The sequence below is a fragment of the Paroedura picta genome, chromosome 2 (genome assembly GCF_049243985.1).
Source record: "Paroedura picta isolate Pp20150507F chromosome 2, Ppicta_v3.0, whole genome shotgun sequence".
NCBI classification, from domain to species: domain Eukaryota; kingdom Metazoa; phylum Chordata; class Lepidosauria; order Squamata; family Gekkonidae; genus Paroedura; species Paroedura picta.
The window spans coordinates 46491054-46513160 of NC_135370.1; the positions used below are offsets into that span (position 1 = coordinate 46491054).

Consider the following 22107-nt stretch of genomic DNA (forward strand, 5'->3'; position numbering starts at 1 on the left):
AATGAGGTCTACCCACTAGACTACTTGGTGGTCTCAACCATAGCTGTAAGATTTTTTTCCCCTACAAGTAATCCTTGGCTGTTACATAGCATAAACACTATAAAAACTGGTTGTGCTAATGAACACAAGATAATCAAATCCCACCAAGAAACCGTGTTATAAGGAGTAAACTTCAACCTAAAAATGAGTCAGAATTGTCCTATGAATGAGGATGGAATTGTATTAAGCATGCTGGCCAAGATTATTCTCCCAAGTAAAGTAGAACACTTATTGCACAAACATTTATCATTATCTCTGTTGATTGTGTAAGTTCAATGGAAATATTCATTTTATATTCACCTAAGGTTAACCACCCTGTTCATCAAAATCTAACTGAACAGTCCTTCTGGAACTGCTTTTATGCAGCCGACAGCGATCACTTTCTTTTTGGGAGGCGATAAACAACACTTTTAAGAGGCAAAACTGCTGTGCATGTAGACTAATATGGCATTAAAGAGGTTGTTCTAGTCCGATTTTCTTCTTGATTAAAGGCATTTATTTTTAAAAAGTTTTTGATGGCCAAATCCACAAATCGTTGGATATTATATTACACCAATAATTCACGACTGGAATGGTTTGCTGACTCTGGAAAATCCAATTAATGGCATCCTTGGCACAACAATATCATAATATTCAGTCATTAGCAGATGCAGCCTCCATGTAGGGGCATTTAATAACATTGCTATTGGATATGTGGTGATCTCCACTTCTTCCCAAATCACATTTCCCATTTGTTAGCAGGTAGGTCATTAAAAAGCTCACAGGGTAACATTCTATGTGGCACTGCCAGTACTTATAGACACTACAAGAGGATAAAGTGTTTCACCTCCAATGACCTTTGATAACAAACAGCCTCACAGTGAGCATGTCCTAGAGCAGGGGTAGTCCAACTGCGGCCCTCCAGATGTCCATGGACTACAATTCCCAGGAGCCCCTGCCAGCATTCGCTGGCAGGGGCTCCTGGGAATTGTAGTCCATGGACATCTGGAGGGCCGCAGTTTGACTACCCCTGTCCTAGAGAAAGGGTCCTCACCCCAAGGTTTGGGACCCTCATGTAGGTCAAGGATCTATATTTGCTGAGTTTGCAGTCTGGGACCCACATATCTAAAGGACCATCTGTTGCCCTATACCCCCTGCAGGGCTTTACGCTCTGCGGGTACCAACTTACTGGTTGTTCCTGGTCCACGAGAAGTTCACCTGGCCTCGACCAGGGCCCAGGGCCTTTTCGGTCCTGGCCCCAACCTGGTGAAATGAGCTCCCAGAAGAGCTGCAGGCCCTGCAGGAGCTTACAACATTCTGCAGAGCCTGTAAGATGGAGCTCTTCCGTCAGGTCTAGGGCATGGAAGATTGGATGGCCACCCCTGGAAGATACTGCCACTTTAAGCTTAGAATATTGTGTAAGTGGTTGTCGATAGGTGCAGTCCCACTGGTGCCCCAAGCGGCAGTTATACCAGCTGTGGGATGGGATGATCATTTTTACCGCCATGCTTGATTTAATATTAATGGGGTTTTGCTGGGTTTTATTATGTAACCTGCCACGAGAAGGCTTGCCGTGAGTGGTGGGAAATAAATTTAATAAATAATAATAATAATTTCAGAGAATTGCTAAGTTAAGGCCAGGATGGCTTGAAACATCTGTAGGTCTCCCTCCTTTCTTTCTCAATATCCTTCTCCCTACTTTGGGCTTCTCCCTCACCCCAGGGAACATTGCACCATTGAGAATAACCAGCTAACTGCCAGCTAGACAATGCTGGTAACACAAATGATGAAGTCCCTTTTTTTTTTTTTACTGTATTTTATCATGTTTTAATTGAAATGGTTTTAATAAATTTATGTTGTTAACCACCCCAAACCAGCTTGCAGGGAGGAGTGGTCTAGAAAGCAAATGATAAATAAATATAGGTGGATGTGGGGTTGCTTCTTTTTCAAAATACATGCTGCTAGTGTGCACAGTGTGTGCTGACTGCAATGGTGCCCCACTTGAGCCTTTCTTTGTAAGCATACTGAGAGGAAGCAGGAAAGTGAGGTGAGATCCTCAGCAGTTGCAAGGGCTCAAGCACGGGCAAGGTTAAGAAACTGAATAATTTATCTATATGTATATCTATGCACATCCATGAACATATTCCAAATGCCACCTATTGATCTAAGAATCTGTGCTATATGATTACAAAAGTCATATGCTGTTCCCCACCTACATTTTGGAAAGCCAAAATGGCAAGTTCCAAAGCTTTGATAAAATGAAACTGAAAACTAGTAGAGGCACTCATTTTGATCCAGAGATCAATTGGAGGGTGCTTCATATTCCCCTCAACACTCCTTAGTCTACAAGGGCTTCCTAATTCCCTTCAACGGGGAAGGCAGCTCCAGGTACTCAAAGCAACGCACATACAAATGTCTCTGGTGAATGGGTGAACATACAGGCACTCTTTGTGCACCTTTCAATTCACACAGGAGCTTTGGACTGGCACATCTAAATCCACAAAAATGCCCAATTTATAAGTTTCATGCAGTGCCAAGAATGAAAAAAAGCAAATTTAGCAAGGGGCAAGGATCTCAGGTAAGAAAACTGAAACTTGAATGAGGGACAAGTTATTAATTTTTTATCTTCAACATGATCTAAAAAAATACAACCATCTTCAAAATCTATAGAGGAGCACCAATTATTAAAAGGTTCTCTGAGTTTATGGAAACTGAAACAAAGAGCAGAGGAGCACAAAATGACACATGAATGATCAGTATAGAGTACTGTCTTAGTACATTATTCATAATAAAGACTGCCCACAATATGGGTTTTTTAAAAATTTTTAAAGGAAAGCTGAATGGTAGAAATTGAAAGGCAAAAAACTCAATACAGCAAAGAGGTTACAGCTGTGCTTGAGTACAATTGTTTAAAAATAAAAATATATATTTCTGAATGCTTTTCTAACAAGGCACTGCAGCATACAGTTTTTGTGTGTGATCAAGTACTGCATGGATAACAAGAAAATTTCAAGCATTAGTGTCCTTATAATGTCAGTCTGAGTAAGCAGCTGGAACATCAATTTTTGCGTTAGTTTCATTATGAATCTGAGATGCATGCTCATGTCTATTCCTTTTTTACTAGTGGAAAGGAAATGTCATGTGAATAAATTAACAGGAACTGTAATAGCCTTGCATATTTAAACAATGATTAAAACATATTCAACAGATATTTATAAACAAGGTGAGATGAATTTGACAAACATCTTGAGATCTGGAGAGAACCTATTAAGAGCTTTAAATTCAGTAGGTTGTACTAATTCAATAAAAGTAAGCTTATCTCAAGGCCACACAGAGCCCTCCCTGTACTGTTTGCCTTTCCTTTAATCCTACCAATTTACAGGAAAATGATAAACCCCATATAACTATTAATCTTTCATTTTACAGAGGTCCTGCACTTGTGGTGGAAACGCAGAATGATCTACTACTAGGTTCAACAGAATGATACTGCTTGGCTGCTATAACTTTAGAACTGATCTTGTACAGGATTTCATGTAGATCAGTACAAGAAAATCTTGTTAATGAAAGATGGTCAATCAAGGATTACTCAGCAATCCCATCCGCAAGAGAAATTAGGCATAGGCATTTGGTTTAGTTAACCTGATAAAAATGACAAAATATGCCTTGTTCTATATTTTTCGGTATCTCCTTTATCAAATATAGATTAGGGAATCTGTTTCAGGAACTGGTATAGTCAATACCAAAGAAACCTGAAAATATTAGTGCTGGGGAGGCCTTATTTGACTATACCGAATAGCTGTTTCCAGCTGATGGGGAGAGATGTTTAATCTTTAAAGGGAAAGAAAGTTAAAAGCTTATGTTTCAGCTCTCTTCTCTACAGCCAATTCTGCATGGTGATGCTGGGAGTGCATTTCTGTGGAGCTGCATGCTCCAAGGCAGTCTGTGTCCACATGTGGTACACACCCAGTGTCCCACTGAAATTAGTCCCCCTGGGGAACAAAGCAGTGGCGCATTAGTTTCAACATGCGAGGAGACTGCACATGTGTGTGTGTGGGGGGTTATTTTGCAGGAAGGTGGGATTGCCCTGGTCCACCCTGCCTTGTAGCACAGCAAAGTGCTGTGAAGCCAACCAGGACATTTTTTGCCCCCTCTGGGCCACCATAGAACAGGAAGGAGCCAGGCCTATAAGGACAGGCTCTGTTGGCCCAACAGTGCACTAAGCTGAGCTTGGAAAACTATGTGTTCCCTTAACCCGGGGCTTCGGGGGCCCGATCCGTACCAAGTCTGGGAGGGTGGCAGCCTGGTGGCAAAGACATATGAAAGCAGGGATTTGCCCCCCTTCCATATGGCTGCCCTCTCAGTCTTTTCCGCCTGTGTGAAATTGGCCTTGGGGGGCTTTTCCATCTTTTCCTCTGGTTTCCAGGGCAACAAGAGGGAACGGGAAGACGCATATTTTGTAGACCAGTGGCAGAAGCCTGGCCAAAAATAGGAATGCTTTTGCAAATGGCATTGCAATTTGGGTCTGAAAGTGGCAAGCTTGTTGCTGGTTACAGTAAACTCCAGCATAACAACCTTCCTTTCTCCACCCATTTCCCAGTTAAAGGGGAAGGTGATTAGGATTAGGCAAATAGGAATTTAGGTGGTGGAGGTGGGGAGAAACTGCTGTTTGGCCCATCACTTTTTGGAAAGTCTGTGTGTAGCCAGAGAGCATAAAAGCAAGGGTCTGGCTGAGCCTGACTCTTTGGCTGTTTTGGAGACTGTGTGGCTGTAGCTTTAGATTACTGCAGCTCTGACCTTGACTCTGCAGTGTTGCCTGGTCTCACATATCCTACTATGGACTTCTGAAAAACGCTGGAGAAGACTTTGACAGGTTTGAAGAACATTTTTTAAAATTTATTCTTTCTTCTTGTACTGGTAGTGTTTTCAGATTTAGTGGGTGGTGGTAGGTAGTGGGAGGGGTTTAGGGTTTTCTTTCTGGTTCTGGTCTACATTCTATTTGAGCCTGGTCTGTTAGGTTTGTATGGCACTGCTGCCACACTGGCACTGGGGTTTTGCAGCTGGGCACTATTGCATTTGCCAAACAACAACAACAACAAAAGGGGGTGGGGAGAAACCCAACCTGGAATGGAGTTGAGAACCTAAAATGGTTGAGAAAGCTGCAACATTATATGGTGTAAACGCATTTCATTTGAATTTTCTGGAGCTCATATATATATAAATATTAAAAACAATAAAAACAGCAGAGAATGACACTTTTTATATAGTCCACACATATGGTTCTATCCTAACTAATGAGTTTTGACCTGTGCAGGTCTTCCTCAGAGGTGAATATTAAGCACACACATTTGTTTTAAAACACAGATATACATTTATTTTATTTTATTAATTACATTTCTGTATTGCCACTCCTGGCACAGCCAGCTCATGGCGGTTTACAGTAAAACATGACAAAAAAAATTAACATAAAAACTAGTAACACCCAATAAATTTTTATATCATTTTTCAATCACCAGGGTGGTAAACCAACATTTATATGCATGTCCACTGCATGTTAAATGTGTTCATACAAAGCAGGGGTTTTCCAAAGGGCTTCCTTCAATAACCTTCCCTAGATTTGTTGTGTGCTCTTGTGTGCTTAATATTGACCTCAGGAATTCCTGCAGAGGTGGAAATGCGTTAAGTCTTTGGCTATTAGGAGATTACTATAATTTATATGAAAGTTGGATCATAAGGAAGGCCAAGCGTCAAAGAATTGAGGGTTTTGAACTCTGGTGCTGGAGGAGACTCTTGAAAGTCCCTTGAACTGCAAGGTGAACAAATCGGTCAGTCCTAGAGATCAGCACGAGTACATTACTTGCATTAATTCTGTTGTCCAGAAATGCCCTCCTCATAGCTTTTACTTTAGAGATTCACAGATGTGGCCTTAATCCCGATGGGTTTTGACATGGCCAGTGGCATTGGTTCTGCTGGGCTGGCACTGCAAAAATGTCCCTCCCCCTTTCAGTTGCAAGATTCTCTGGGACATTCTGCTGAACTTTTACTGCTGCCTAGCTATTTTTCTCCACTGGAAACAATGGTGGATGGGGGCAACTATCTTGGGTGACCAGAAAATTGGACCCCCGGTCCAATCATTTTGAAACTTGGGGTTTATGTTGAGAAGAGTCTCCAACAGCTTTGCTGCAAACTTGGTGCCTCTATCTCAACACCCCCGAGCATTGAACAGACTCAGGCTAGATTTACCATTGACTTTTATGGCCCAATAGGGTATAATGAAGCTGAAAATATTCAATATTTCTGAATATTGCCAGACCCGAATAACAATACCAAGAATGGGGATTCAGAAATATTGGTACATTTTCTGGTCCAATATACCTGAACCTGAAAAATACTGTTGTTGTTGGGGTTTTTTTTGCACATGCCTAAAAGAAAGGTTGTTCAAAGTAACAAGGAATGTCTATACTGATAATCTTTAATAGGTATGGAAATACACAATAAAATGTCAGAACTAGAAGCACCTTAGGTTATGATTTGGATGGTTCTCCTATCTGCCAGATGTCTTCACATTCAGTTCTCCCACCCACCTCCTTGCATCCTCCAGCATTTATTCAACTTTCCTCACGTCACTTGTTCACTGAGTGCTTTAAAAAAAGCAGTCTGACATAACCATTTTGAATAAATGAAATTAAAGGTGGACAGTTCTCTATTTGTCAATTTTCTATCCCAGCCTGTCTCAAGCAATTTCTCCTCTCTGGAGTACATGATGCTGATATTTTATTGTTGTGTGGTTCGTTAACAAAATATTTTATTCAGCTTTACTACCAAATCAATGGGAACTTGGCAGTTTTCAGGCACAGGATAAACCATAAATGACATTTTGGATAACAAGGCTAGCTGAAGAAAACCATAGTACTGTAGTGCTTAAGACACTGGTTCTTAACTGGAGCATATGGCTTATGGGGTGGTGGTGATCGACACATTTCAGATGATGCTCAGAACTTTAGAACATTTGGGATTTTAGGTAGCCCCTTCTCTCTTTTTGCAATAGGTTTGGAATGGTTTGATACTGCTCACATTGTTCTGAAGATCAAATGTCTTAGTCTGGCATTAAACAACATGGAATCTAACATAACAATAAATGGCCATCAGGCGTATCGTAAATTTATTAAATGTGCTGATGAGATGAAAATGTATTCGTTTATCATCATCGTGGTGGCCTGGTTTGAAAGACTGTTTTATATCAGTGTGTGTATGTGTTTTAAATAAAACTTGGATGGCATTTGATGACAAAGATGCATATTTGGTGAGAGGGAGTTATGAACCACTGGCTTAGGAGAAGGGGAAAATGCAGTCCTAGAAAAATATATGACATACATACTAGGAAAGGATATTTTTGCCATTTTGCTGACACATCTTCAGCACTACTTGGAGTTAAAAGGTTTTAAAAAAGGAATCTAAGAGGATTGCAACAAAATATTTTCAACTACTAGTACTGGACTATATGTAACTGGAAGCCTAAAGTTCACATAAAATAATACAGTCTACCTAAGTAAGGGTCAGGTCAACAACAAGAGTAAAGCAAGATTCTACCCTAGAAGCAATCACAGGGATTATAAAGTTTAAGTCACTTACCTCAAAGCTATATTCCCATTTACCTATATGCTGACAAAAGCAAAATACACTATCAAACTTTAACCCGGGAAAATATTTTACCATAAATAATTGTAATCTTCTGACAAACAATTCTTTGACATGTTTTTAAACTTTAAATACTAGCCCTCAGAATCAACTAGAAATTATTTATCACATAACTGAATATACTTTTGTGTCTAAAATACTCTCTTGTCAGTACTGCAGGCAAATAGTGAATTAGGTGGCTGGATGGAGTCACTGAAGCAGTTGGTGCAAACTTAAATGGACTCCGGGAAATGGCAGAGGATAGGAAAGCCTGGTGGATCATTGCCCATGGGGTCACAATGGGTCAGACATGACTTTGCAACTAACAACAACAACATGCAGTGAAACAAAATTGAGTCCAATGGCACCTTTAAGACCAACAAAGTTTTATTCAAGATGTGAGCTTTCATGTGCATGCATACTTTCTCAGACCTTAAAGGTAAAGGTATCCCCTGTGCAAGCACCGGGTCATGTCTGACCCTTGAGGTGACGCCCTTTAGCGTTTTCATGGCAGACTCAACACGGGGTGGTTTGCCAGTGCCTTCCCCAGTCATTACCGTCTCAGACATTGCACATCCACAAATGCTCATGCCTTGAATAAAACTTTGTTGGTCTTAAAGGTACCATTGGACTCAAATTTCATTTTGCTACTTCAGATAAACATGGCCATACACCTGAATCTATATGCAGTGAGTTGGCTGAAGCTCCCTTCTTTGAAAACAGCCATTTGTGCTGCCATAAACTCCAATAACAGTGTATAGGTGAATTGTAAATGGTTGGTAATGCAGTCTAAGGAGCTCTGGTGAGGGGGGAAATGTACTCAAATACGCAGTGGTACTCAGAAGCACTGGTGTATGCTGCAAGGGATCTGAGATTCATTGTTATGGCTCTTTACAACGCAGCACAAACAGTACAGAGAGGATAGATATCATGGTCCAAAAGTGATAGAAAGAAAGTGGTGCCAAGAAATGACATGGAAAAAGACACCCAAGGCCAATTGAGAATGGAGGCTGAGGCTTGACCAACATATATTGTTATAGTTACAGTTCCATGTGTATTAAATCTTTAATGATTAGTTTTTCCTAGAAACAGGCAACAGAATTTTTATAGTAACTCCAATTATTAATGCACATATATTATATAGCTAATACTGAAACTGGATTTGAAATGCAGATAGAAAAATCCATGCCATGGGTGCAAATACAAAAAGGACAGATGTTTCTAGAAACCTAATCACCAGGGGGAAAAAACAGAACTTAAAAAGGGTAGTACTTACCAAATACAAGCTTAACAAAAACTGGGCTTTCATTACATTACATTAAAGGAGCAACCTGGGTGGACATGGTGTGAGAGAGGAGCTTGGAGAAGAAAGCACATTAAGGCTTCCTTGGTCCTAGTTTGGTGTAGTGGTTAGCCAGTTTGGTGTAGTGGTTAGGAGTGCGGACTTCTAATCTGGCAAGCCGGGTTCAATTCTGCACTCCCCCACATGCAGCCAGCTGGGTGACCTTGGGCTCCCCACAGCACTGATAAAACTGTTCTGACCGGGCAGTGATATCAGGGCTCTCTCAGCCTCATCCACCCCACAGGGTGTCTGTTGTGGGGAGAGGAATGGGAAGGCGACTGTAAGCCGCTTTGAGCCGCCTTCGGGTAGGGAAAAGCGGCATATAAGAACCAACTCTTCTTCTTTTTCTTCTTCTTCTTCTACTACTACTGCTGGCCAGGTGACAGGCTAGACCATGTCTACACTTCTGCTCTAAACTCAGCTATCTGGCCATTGGTGGAGGTGTGGGAGGCTTTCAAATTGTCCTTCTATCACAGTGGGACTACCTGGAATACCAGAGCAAGGGATAATGGGATACCCATACCCCATTGTTGTTTTTGTATGAACCTAGTTTATCCTGAGGATTTTTTTCATGCTTGTTCTTTACCTAAAGATAAATTTTTTCACCTAGGTTTGTACTTTTACAAGTTCAGCTCCAGGAAGGCATGTGCTAGTGTTTGTCTCTTGTGGCCCTTCCTTGCATACCCAGGGAATTGCTAATTGCCACTCTGGGATGGTAGGTGAATTTCCTCTAGGCCAGGCTGGATTCTAGAGAGTTTTGGTGTGTGTGTGTATGGAGGGGGGGGGGGGGGAGAATCATTTGGGCATTAAATTGGGGTCTGTGAGTAGGCAGGTAGTTGTGAGTTCCTGCATTGTTCAGGGGGTTGGAGTAGATAGCTCTATGATTCTATGGAATCTTACTCATTCTTTTTTTTTTTTTTCAATCATTTGGTAACAAAACCAGAAAATTTCAAAATCCTCATAAAAAGCACACAATCATTTCAAATGAAATACAAAATTAAACTGAGCAAAAATTACAAAAGCAAAATTTATCAGTCTGAGGATCTGCATAAGTACCGAGATGGTGCTTACTGAAAACCATGGCAACAGACTGGCACAAAAAATAGAGTCACATAAATGCAGCAGAGAGGTTACAGCACTCCTTCAAGAAAATAAACTAACGTGAAGTTTGTGGAAAGGGCAGAGGATGTGTATATATATTTATTTATTTCATGATTTATATACTGCTGCTCTTGGCTACCCGTCTCAGGGTGGTTTACAAAGTCTGGAAGCTAAATAAAACCACAATTCATAAGAAAAAACCTGTTTAAAAATTATAAAAGTATATAAAACCACAATTTAACGCTGTTGTATCAATTTGATTACTGAAGTCAAGTTGTAGCCAGCAGATGTTAGCCTATAGGGAGGGAGTGGGGGAGGAAAGGAGGGCAGAAGGTGAAGGAGGAAGTGAGGGCAGAGGGGTGGCCCAATATTTGCTGTGGCTGTTATCTAGCTATTATCTCGCCAGACTCAACCATAATTCTGGGAGAAGAGTTCTGTCTTGCAGGCCCTATGAAACTCAGATAGTTCCGGCTTGCGAGCTCATTCCACTAGGTAGGAGCCAGGGCCAAAAAGACCCTGTCTCTGGTTGAGGCCAGCCATATTTCCTTGGAGTCAGGGATCCTCAGCTGGTTGGTATTGCTTGATTGGACAGTTCTCTGGGGAACATATTCAGAGAGGTGGTCCCTCAGATACTCAGGGCCCAGACTGTGTATGGTCCTGAAGGTCAGAACATTGCCTTGTTATGTCCAGATATTATAACTAGATCATTCATTAAGGCTCTGGTGTGTCATGCTCACAAGGAAATGGGAAATGTTCTCCACTTTCCCACTACGAAATTACCTTATCTTTCAGATTAGGGTTGCCAGCTCTGGATTAGGAAATGCCTGGAGATTTTGGTAGTGGAGCCTTGGAGGGCAGGGTTGGGGGTTGGGGCTCTGCAAGGGTACAATTCCGTAGAATCCACTCTCCAAAGCAGCCATTTTCTCCAGGAGAACTGATCTCTGCCACACAGAAATCAACTGTAATACTGGGAGATCTCCATCTCCCAACTAGAGACTGGAAATCCTATTTCAGACATAAATACGAGGGTGAGAAACAGATGCTGGCTATAGTAAATGAGTCATACCACCCCAGGCTCTTAAGGCTATATTGTTTCAGGCCTAATTTTCAGAAACAGCACTATAACTGTATTTATGTGCCAATTGAGACTGCCTATTTATTTGTTATTCTACTGTTCTTGCAGGGAAACCTCAGATGGAATCTTTGCCTAATTTTATTTGGATGCTTCCTTCTCCATGCTTTAATAATAGTGGCTTGGATCACGCTTAAAATTTCCGTGGATGGATTTCTGTCTGTAAAAGTAAAACTTTCCTGCTTCCTCTTCCAGTCTGAAATGCCCCCCCCCCCATGCTGTTTTTGAGGAATGAGAGTTGGGACTAATCTGAAGCCGGGGAGGGGAATATTGGTATATACACAATCCTTACTTTCCTATCAAACCTAAACTTCTTTTACTGATTTAATGATATAAAATGCCTCATTTCATTAGCATATATATTGCTACATTTCACATATTTATGGAATTTAAATGTAGAAATGTCTTGGTTTTCTATAAAGAAAACTTAAGCAAGCATATGTATCTTCATTTTTGCCACCTGAGAGGTGGGAAACAAGACTATTAAAGCTAGAAAAAATTACTTAGCAAACAAAAGAAAGTGTATTATTTGGATAAAAAAATCACAATAGATAGGAACATCAGCATTATGGTTAAAGAGTATAACACTGAAAACACTACTAAAGCGTCTAAAATGAATTCTCATTAAAGACACAGTATATTAATTATTACCTAAATAATTTACATTTAAACAAAATTCTTGAAAATGTGGCACACAGTATATATAGGAATTAACTTTAATGCTATAAATTGGCTTTGATTTAAAAACATCAAGTCTACACACATTTAAATCTTGTCTTTCATTTAATTCCTTCCAAAACGAAGAATAGCAACAACAAAAACAAGGTTTTCTCAGTGCCCCTCCAAATTTCCCATTTTATTCCACTTGGAAAAACAGAAAGAGTCTGAGGACTTTCATGCGATGCAAAAGAGTGTGAAAAACCTTGCCACACAAAATGTTTATCTCATTGCAAAAGTGAAGATATTTCACAGGAGGTCTCCCCCCCCTGGTTCTCTCCCAAATTTCCCATTTTTTATGTAAGCAAATCTGAGGGGAAAAATGGATATTCCTCCCCATGGTTTATTTTTGGCGCCTTCAAGTCTGTATGAGGGATGGGTGCAACTGACAAAAGTAGTCCTCTTACTGGTGAAGCATTTTAAGTCGTATTCAATCAAGTGAAACAAAGTTTACCAGGAGTAAATTTTTTTTTTAAAAGACAAAACGTACATGCAATACTTTCATATCTTAACACCGCCCGTGGCGCCGCGGGCGGCGCCACGGACTTAATAAAGCTGTAAGACGTTCTGAGGCGGGATGTGTCCGGGATGAGGAAGGGTCCAGATTGGACCCTTCCTCTGGACAGACAATCGGAGGAACCAATCAGCAGGCGCGAAGCGCCTGCCGATTGGTCCCCCCGATTCCCAGCCTCATGCAACTGCGAGCCGCGCACAGCGCGGCTCGCAATTGCTCCTACCACCTACGACGCGTCTGGCCGCCCGATCGCCTTCCCCGGGGCCTGGTGAGCTTTTTCCCTGATCGGGGGGGGGCCAGGAAAAAGCCCCCCAAGCCCCGGGGAAGGCGATCCGCGGCTCTGCGAGCCGCGGATCGCCTTCCCCGGGGCTTCGGGGGCTTTTTCCAAGATCGGGGTGGCGAGGAAAAAGCCCCCCAAGCCCCGGGGAAGGGGGGGAAGCTCCCCAGGCCCCTAGCGCCTGCTGAATTTTGGTTTCAGCGGGCTCTACTACTAGTATTGAATATTCAAGGACATTGCACATTAAACAATGCATGCTGAAATGAATTTCTTCTCTGGACATTTGCACGGATTGTAACTAAAGAACTTTTAGGAGCAATATGTACTTGTACAGCCTCTCTCATAAAAACAGGGACAATTAATCATATTCACCAAGTAGCCACAGCAGAATTAAGATGGCATTATGTAAGGGCTGTAGAAACTATTCACTGAACACTAAGAGAACAATTCTGGGTTGGCCTCAGCACAATATGTTGTTGTTAAATGTATTTAGTCGTGCAGTTTGGGCAGGAATGTTTTAAGGATTCAAAAGCCTTACTTTGAGGTATAAACCCTAAGAAATCTAATGATGGACAAATTCCCCACGGCACAATTCGGAATCAGCTTAGTATTGGCAAACTGTCTCTGGTGGCCATTTAGAAAGAAAGTTCATCCATTTTCTCAGAGTCTGATTCCAGTTCAAAAATTGGGCACATATATACTGTTGATATTTCTGAGCATGTACATTGCTATAATGTCTGCGGCATTAATATAGTGTTAAGGTATGAGGGTGTTTGTGATATATTACCAGGATATGAACTATTAAGTCTATGGTTATGCCGCAATATTATTTCATTTAAATTAACCGGTTTTCTGATATGATTTGATGGACCAGTGCACATGTCATTTTTACACTTAAAGAATCGGCTACATAATTAACATATATATTCACTCAGCACAGTATTTACAAAATACAGGCCATTTAGAAAATATCACAATAATCGACAATATTTTGGAGGAAACATGATAAAAGAAAACAAGTTTTAGTTCAGCTTAGAACAACAGTTCCTGAAAGTTAGAGCGGTTCCTCAGTGGAACAGGCTTCCTTGGGAGGTGGCGGGTTCTCCTTCTTTGGAAGATTTTAAGAGGCTAGAGAGCCATCTGAGAGAAATGCTGATTCTGTGAACATAGGCAGATTGTGAGTGAGTGGGCAGGAAGGGTTGTGCCAGTGCTTGGTTCTTGTGGCCCTTTCTTGAATGCTTAGGGAAATGCCAATTGCCATTTTGGGGTTGGGAGACAAATTTCCTCCAGGACAGACTGGCGAGGGATTCTGCTTTTTGGGGTGGAGTATCATCTGGTCAAAGAATTGGGGACACTGTGGGTGGGGAGGTAGTTGTTAATTTCCTGCATTCTGTAGGGGGTTGGACTCGATGACCCGGGGGGTCCCTTCAAACTCTATGATTCTATGAAACAAAGGAAATCATACTTTTTGAGAACCACTAAATACAGTCAGAAAGACTGCTTCTTTGCCTATGTTAATCATGGTATAATCCCACAAAGAACTGTGCAAGGAGAGCTGTTTGTAGAACAGACCTTTCCTGCTTTCGATAACTTCTAAAAAGCTCCTTCTGACAATCAGGAAAATCTTCAGAAAAACATGATGTTCAGTGTATGGAACAGGAAACCTTGAAAAATCATGGATCCCCTTGTATGACTGTCAAGTGCCTTCTGTTAGCTCAAGAGCTATTTTAGATACAACCTACTGTTGATTATTGTCCTTACATTTTAGACACACCTCAGAAACCTTGGGCATTCATAAAAAGACAGAAAAGTACTTACAACTTCTCACATTTAAATCCAAGGAACTTAAAAGAAGAGAAGCTGAAAAGAGATGACTATTGAACTCAACATATTTAAAGATGTTGCTCAGATATGAGCTGATTACCTAGTTTGTTTAGTTTATGCCAAGCGGCCATGAATTCCAGGCTAGAGACTTAACAGTTTTAAAATGAATAATTCATAGGTCATAACAACAGATTGCTAGAACATGCATGTGCATATTTGCAATCGCAATTACTGTTTTAAAAAATATATCAAAAGCTGTCTGGTGGCTTAGCAGGTAAAATAGTGGCCACAGACACAGAGAAAGCTGATTGTACCATTCTGCACTGTTAGGAAAGAACTAAGTAACTTGCTGAGCAGCCAAGAACATGTCAACAATTGGTTGAATCTATCAATGAAAAATCAGCTCAGTGTTCATGACTGGTGAATAACATATGATGCCAACTGGTGCATGTTCAAATAAAGCTATACACATATACAACAGAAACAAGGAGAACCCCACCTCTCCGCATCACAAATGGGGAAAATTCAGTGTCAGTACTATACTGAAACTTAAAAACAACTTTAAAAACAAAATACTGTCTTAAAAATAAAAATAATAAATAACCAAAATAAAGTGTCTAAAATTATTTCACGACCAAGAAGCATACACCTAGGTTTATATTTTGATTACATATGTGTTCAGGAAAGTTGAAAAGTACATCAAGTATAAGAATGTGTGCGCTTTGATGGTATGAGAAATTTACAAGTTCAGCTCCAGGAAGGGATGTGCCAGTGTTTGTCTCCTGTGGCCCTTCCATGCATACCCAGGGAATTGCTAATTGCCATTGTGGGATGGCCATTGTTTGGATGCTTTGGGCTGATCCTGTGTTGAGCAGGGGGTTGGACTAGATGGCCTGTATGGCCCCTTCCAACTCTATGATTCTATGATTCTATGGTAGCTGAATTTCCTCCAGGCCAGGCTGGATTCTGGAGATTTTTGGTGTGTGTGGGGGGGACCATTTGGGCATGAAGTCTGGGTCACTGTGGGTAGGCAGGTAGTTGTGAGTTCCTACAGTGTGCAGAAGGTTGGACTACATGACTCAAGTGGTCTCTTCCAACTCTATGATTCAATTACTTTATTAATAAACATAACTTCACATGAAGTATTTGGAATTTTAATTTAAATATTTCCAAGAAAATAATATTTTCTCCTTAATACAAGCAACAGAACAAATGAACAACAGAACCTACAACTGAAAGCAATAGCGAATTATCTTCACAGAACAATCCCAGCTGAGTCGAAGCACAGAAAATGATTTCTTTTTTATTGGCTCCATCTAATGGCTAATTCTGATTTTACAAGGTGCGTCTACATTTTCCTGCAAACTTTTATACCCTGTCCTCTAAAAACAGCAAGGCAAATGTCTTTTAAATTATTATGTAAAACATGATTCTAGCACTATTGCAAATGTTTCTAAACCTAGCTTCATTGTTCATTTTAATAAAAATATTTAAGTGCTTACCATTAAAGAAATGACAAATAACATTAGTCTATAGGTTGCAGCTAAGTATAATGAGAAGAATCAGCCACACAGCCCCTTCACTGACATGCCAGCTGCTCTGCTGCCTTCACAACTCCCTTTCTGCTTCTTTCATTATATTTACCTTAACTATTGAGTGGGTGGAGTTTACAAGAAGAGTTGATTTTATACCCTATTTTTCTCTACCAGGATTCTCAAAGCGGCTTACAGTTGCCTTCCCTTTCCTATCCCCATAACAGACAACCTGTGAGGTGGGTGAGGCTGAGAGACCCCTGATATCAATGCTCGGTCAGGACAGCTTTCTCAGTGCCGTGGTGAGCCCAAGGTCACCCAGCTGGCTGCATGTGGAGGAACGCAGAATTGAACCCGGCTTGCCAGATTAGAAGTCCGCACTCCTAACCACTACAACAAACCGGCAAACTTTCAAGCAAAGACAAGTTTTCTAACATAGTCCCTTGTCCAAAACAAAGTGGCAGGAAGACACCTCCCAATGGTGATAGCCACTGTGATTACCAGTCCCAGAAATGTGCACTCAGGGTCCAGTGCATACAACTATCTCTGCCTAGGTTTTCCAGCAAGCATGGAAAATCCCTGAAGGATAATTCTGAGCATGTGCAAAGAAGAAGAGGTTCAGAAGCTAAACTTCCTGGCAGACTGAATCAAACCAAACTGAATTTTTAAAGCATGATTTTGAAGCTGTGTCATTTGAAAGCAAAATATGCTTCTATCTCTAGAATTTTCAAGACTTATCTTGATATTTTCTCCCAAATCTTTTATAGTCATAAGTGATAAAATTGGGTTTAAATATTAGCTACAGAATTTTGATACCAGAGTTTAGGGAGTATCTGTGATCGACAGATGTTTCCAATTCCTGATCATCAACGGCTGAGATCCTGGTCACTAATATGTATTAACCTGCACTTTTGATTAGCCCAATAGCAAGTACCTGGGGTCAGAGAAAATGTCACCCTAGACAACATCCAATAAGCCAAGGCAAAGTATTCTTCTTTTTTTATTATTCTGATTTTAGCTAGATTATAATAATGCTTAATTGATTTCATTCAGATTGCATTAATCTTAACACATATATATCTTAAAATAGCAATTATACAAATTACCCTCAGATTTAGCACTGAAAGAACAAAGCTTCATGTACCACACTCCTCTGCCACACATGGGCTACCATGACCATGCCTAAGTCATGATTCCCCAAACAGATATGAGATACCTTAAAGCAGTGGTCTTCAACCCCCGGTCCTGGGACCAGGACCGGTCTGTGGATCGGTTGGTACCGGGCTGCGGCTCCTTGTCCTCCTCCCCGGCTGCTGCCTTGGGGGCTGCCCTGCCACTCTGCCCCTGGCTCATCTTTGGTGCTCTCCGGTGGCCGCCATGGCTGGGGCTCCCCCTCAGCATGGCACTGCGCAGCTGCTGCTAGCAGTGCACCCCAGCAGGAAGTCAGGGGCACCGGTGGGAAAGCAAGCAGAGCAGGGGCTCAGGCGGCAGCAATGTCCCTCGGCAAAAGACTACCCCTCCCCCCAGGCCTCAGTAAAATTGTCAAGCGTTGACCGGTCCCCAGTGATAAAAAGGTTGAGGACTACTGCCTTAGAGGACTGGGTGTGATGAATAGACTACTGCACATTGGAACACATCTTGCTAGGTTTTACAGCACTGGGGTCACACGTGGTCTCCCCCAATGGCTCCCTTGCATCCTGGTCAGGATTATGTGATGGCTACTTCCTCTGTTCACTGGTCCTCTCTGGCAGTTTAAAGTGATGCACAAAATTATCTGTGATGGTTGAGTCATATATACATGTCACTGTAATATACTATCAAAATATTCCAAAAATATACATGTGAACCAGTCAATCCTGAACATTTTGTATGAAGCTGTATACTAATATTTGTGCTTTTGCTTCAAAAATGATTTGTGCTTATTTAATTTTAGAACATTTCGATCTGTAAGTATCTTGCATATATTGTGGTTTCTTACCACAAGATTTTATAGACTTTTTTTTGCATACCTAAGATACATTCACTATGCATATATTCTGCTGCTGTAGCATTTCTAGAATCACAATCATTTATCCAATCATAGTAGTTTACAGTGCTGAGAACGAATGAATCCTTGATATAATGAAGGACTCGTATTCTACCGGCTCATGGGAAGCAGTGTGAAATTGAAATCATGTTCCTATCTTCTTCATTACTTTGGGGCTTGTTGCACTTGGCTATTAATTAACAGCTAAGGATCATGTCTGCTTTTGCAGTCTTGTTATGTGAATACACAGAAGACTGTATTAAATTTCTCTTGATCAGTTTTAGAGATAGCAGCTGAATATAATGGACTCCATTATGTAAACTTCAAGTCACTGATGGCTTTAAAAATCTAGAGAAACTTTCAGTAGTTCCTAGAAAGCTATACAGAACACAGCTCTCTGAATACTAGTGTAATATATAATGACCCACTAATACTGCAAGAATATGGGCTAGTCTCTATTCTAGTTACTGACAGCAAGGATATCACAACAATGGTATACTGAATTCATGATGTCCTGAATTGTAGGTAAGCTCTGTAGGTATAAGCAATGTCTGGTGTACAAAGAAGAGAAGAAGACCCTACAGGGAACAGCAAGAAGACTGTTAGGATAGTGAGGTCAAAACCTTCTCTCCTGTTAAGTGTCTTTCTTTGTTTGTCTACAGAATGCTACTCTTAGGGGCATTTTCCTGATTTTTCTGGGAAGCCACAGTTCCAGTCTATCTCTCTCTGTTAGTTAGACATGTAGTCGGCTCCTAACTCTGTCTCTCCTCTGCACTATCAAGTATGGTAATTTCTGAATAAAACTTTACCTACTCTTAAATCAGGCTGTGCATATTCATTGCCTTATTTACTCTGCTAACAGGGCACAAGCAGGTGAGAACAAAGGGTCAAAGATGGCCACCACCTGTGTCACACAGCATGGTTACTTGACAGGCTTATGAAGAACAATTACATGACCTGGAAGGAACGAATAAATACCAGTCTGCTTGAAGCTGGAATATATGATGCACTCGAGAATCCTCGACCAGAAGATGCAGATGCCCAGAAGATATGGGACAACCAGAATGAAAAGGCCAGAAGTTTGATAATAAAAAGCTTAACTGATAGAGAAGTTTTAAGAGTGTTACACAAGTCTACAGCTAAAGTTGTTTGGGAGAAACTTGAACAGGTTTACGTTAACGCCTCATTAAAACGTCAAATGTACCTTTTAAAGCGGCTATATGCTACCAAGATGAAAGGAGGGGCATATCTAAGAAATCACCTTGATGAAATACTTGCATTAGCACCATTGCATAGGTCTGGGAAGGATCTGGCTGATTAGGATTTAATTGGGACACTCCTGATAAGTCTGCCTGATTCATATGAAAGTATAGGATTGCATATTGAATCAAAGAATACTCAGTCCCTCAAACAGGCTGTGAGACTTCTTGAGCTTACTGGAGGAAGTGTATAAGAACAGAATGTTTGAAAAGTAATCGTAGCCTAATGAGACACAATTATCTCTTAATGTGAATAACAAAGGAGTAATTTGCTACCTCTGTGGTCAGAAAGGTCACATCAAAAGCCAATGTAATTCTTTTAAACAGAGGGGCGCTGTTCTCATCAAAGAAGCAAAACGGCAGTGAAAAAGCCAAAGGAAGGAGTTTAAAGAAATGCTTCATAGTATCACAGTACATTTCCAAAAATAATTACTGGTTGATTGATAGTGGTGCATTCAGTCGTATGTCCGGAGATAAGATGACGTCAGATGAAGAAAGGAAAGCATCTTCGAGCATTGCTAATGGTAGTTCTGTAATGGCTGAAGGGGTTGGTGAGGTGTTCGGATCAAAGGTGTACACTTACCTTCCTAACGAAAAACAGGCCAAGATGGTTCTTCATGCAGAAGAAGGCATTTTTGTTGGCTATGAGCTGGGATGAAAAGGATACAGAATCCTTGCCCCACAAACAGACACAGTCAAGATCTGCAATGTGGTGTACATTGATGAGAACCCAAGATGTATGAAGAAAGTGGACATCAGTGAATCTAAACCAATGGAGAAAGATGAAGCACAGCAATCGGAAACACTGTTTCTGAGTACTATGGACAATGCAGAATACACAACTGCAGAACCTCAAGAACCAGAAGAGGTTGCAGAGCCAAGTGTTACACAATCAACCAGATCAAACAAAAGAGTACCACCAAAGACATTTTCTTATCTAGTAAAGGTAGAAGCTATACTTGAGCCTTCCACATGGGAAGACATAGAAAGGTACTTGCCAAAGAAGCTGAAAAATGGAGAAAAGCTGCAGAAGAAGAGAATGAATCACTGATCAAGAACCAAACTTGGACACTTACAGAACTGCCCCCAGAATGCAAGTGGATCTTCAAAACCAAACATGGTACAGAAGAGGAAGTGCAAAGATACAAAGCCAGATTGGTTGCTACTCTCAGAAGTATGGAGAAGACTATGATGAAACCTTTGCACCTGTGGTGAGGCATACTTAAAAATGAATGTTCTTAAGCATAGCAGCAGCAAGGGAGATGCATGTTGAGCATCTGGGCATAAAGACTGCTTTTCTTCGTGGAGAAATGAAAGATGTCTACATGGAACAGCCACCAGGATTTGAACAATACAAAGATAAACACCTTGTGTGTAAACTGAAAAAGAGCATGTATGGACTAAACAGGCTGTGAGATGTTGGAATGAGAAACTTCATCAAATGCTAACCAAGAAAGGGTTTGAGCAAGGCAAAGCAGAACCATGCCTATACTCAAGATATAGAGACAACAAATGGACAGATTCTGATTTATGTAGATGATCTCCTTTTATGTTATGAAGCCAAGAAGGACTGCGATGAAATAGTTCAACATCTGAATCAAGAAGTAGGAGTAAAATAATTTGGAGACATCAAGTACTATCTTGGAATACATATAGAACTAAAAGACGATGGAAGCTACCTTCTCAAATCAGAAACAGAAAATCCTAGAATTTCTGGACTACATGAATATGAAAGAACTTAAGTCAGCACCAACTCCTATGAAAACAAACTACCTGGACCAGAGAAGAATTAGTGAACTTTTGCCTGACAGTAGAGAAGCTATTGGAAAACTTCTGTACATAAGCACATTGACATGTCCAGATATTGCAGCAGCTGTGGGCTGATTATGAAGGAAGGTGGAATCACCAAGCAAAAGAGACTGAAATGCAGTCAGACAGCTTGCAAAGTATCTGACTGGCACTGCACAAATGAAACTGAAGTTACCGATGAGTGACAATCCCAGACTGGTGGGATACATGGATGCAGATTGGGCAGGAAATACTAAGAACAGAAAGTCAACCAATGGATACTTATTCTACTATGGCAGCAGAGTGATCAGCTGGAGCAACAGGAAGCAAGAAAGTATAGCTGTTTCCATAACTGAAGCTAAATACAGTATTTGCTGGCGTATAAGACTACTTTCCCCCCCTGAAAAACATGCCTCCAAGTGGGGGGGTCATCCTATACGCCGGGTGCACTTCAGTTGGGATAGACATAGTTGCCCATAGTGGCCCATAGTACTGTAATGTAATGTAACAAACTCTATATTTTGAGTGGAAATGTTGGGGAGTCATCTTATACGCCCAGTCGTCTTATACGCCAGCAAATACGGTATGTATTCCACAGCAGAAGCATGCAGACAACTGAAATGGATACTCCAGCTAATGCAAGACTTTGGGATAGACAAACCCAAATCAGTGCAACTTTTTGAAGACAACCAAGGGTGCATAAAGCTTGCACTAACAGAGATCAACTCAAGAACTTAAACACATTGATGTGAAGCACCACCTTGTAAGGAACATGAAGGAAGATGGGCTTGCTGAGTTAGAATACTATCCTACAAATGAAATGATTGCAGATGCACTCACCAAGCCACTCCTTAAAGAAAAGTTTCAAAGTCTATGTAAGAAAATGAACCTTTTGGACTTTGT

The 22107-nt window shown here is 40.9% G+C and overlaps 1 protein-coding gene across 4 annotated transcripts in view; it reads right to left on the reverse strand.

The window, feature by feature from the left end:
- GALNT13 (polypeptide N-acetylgalactosaminyltransferase 13) overlaps positions 1–22107 on the reverse strand; it is a 313273-nt gene that overhangs the window by 16666 nt on the left and 274500 nt on the right. For 3 of the 4 annotated variants that reach the window (XM_077320015.1, XM_077320013.1, XM_077320012.1), the window contains one exon: positions 7648–7677. The exons of the other annotated variant lie outside the window; for it this stretch is intronic. In XM_077320015.1, coding sequence (XP_077176130.1) covers positions 7648–7677 — 30 coding nt within the window. The remainder of the gene's footprint in view (positions 1–7647; positions 7678–22107) is intronic. 4 annotated transcript variants of the gene reach the window in all.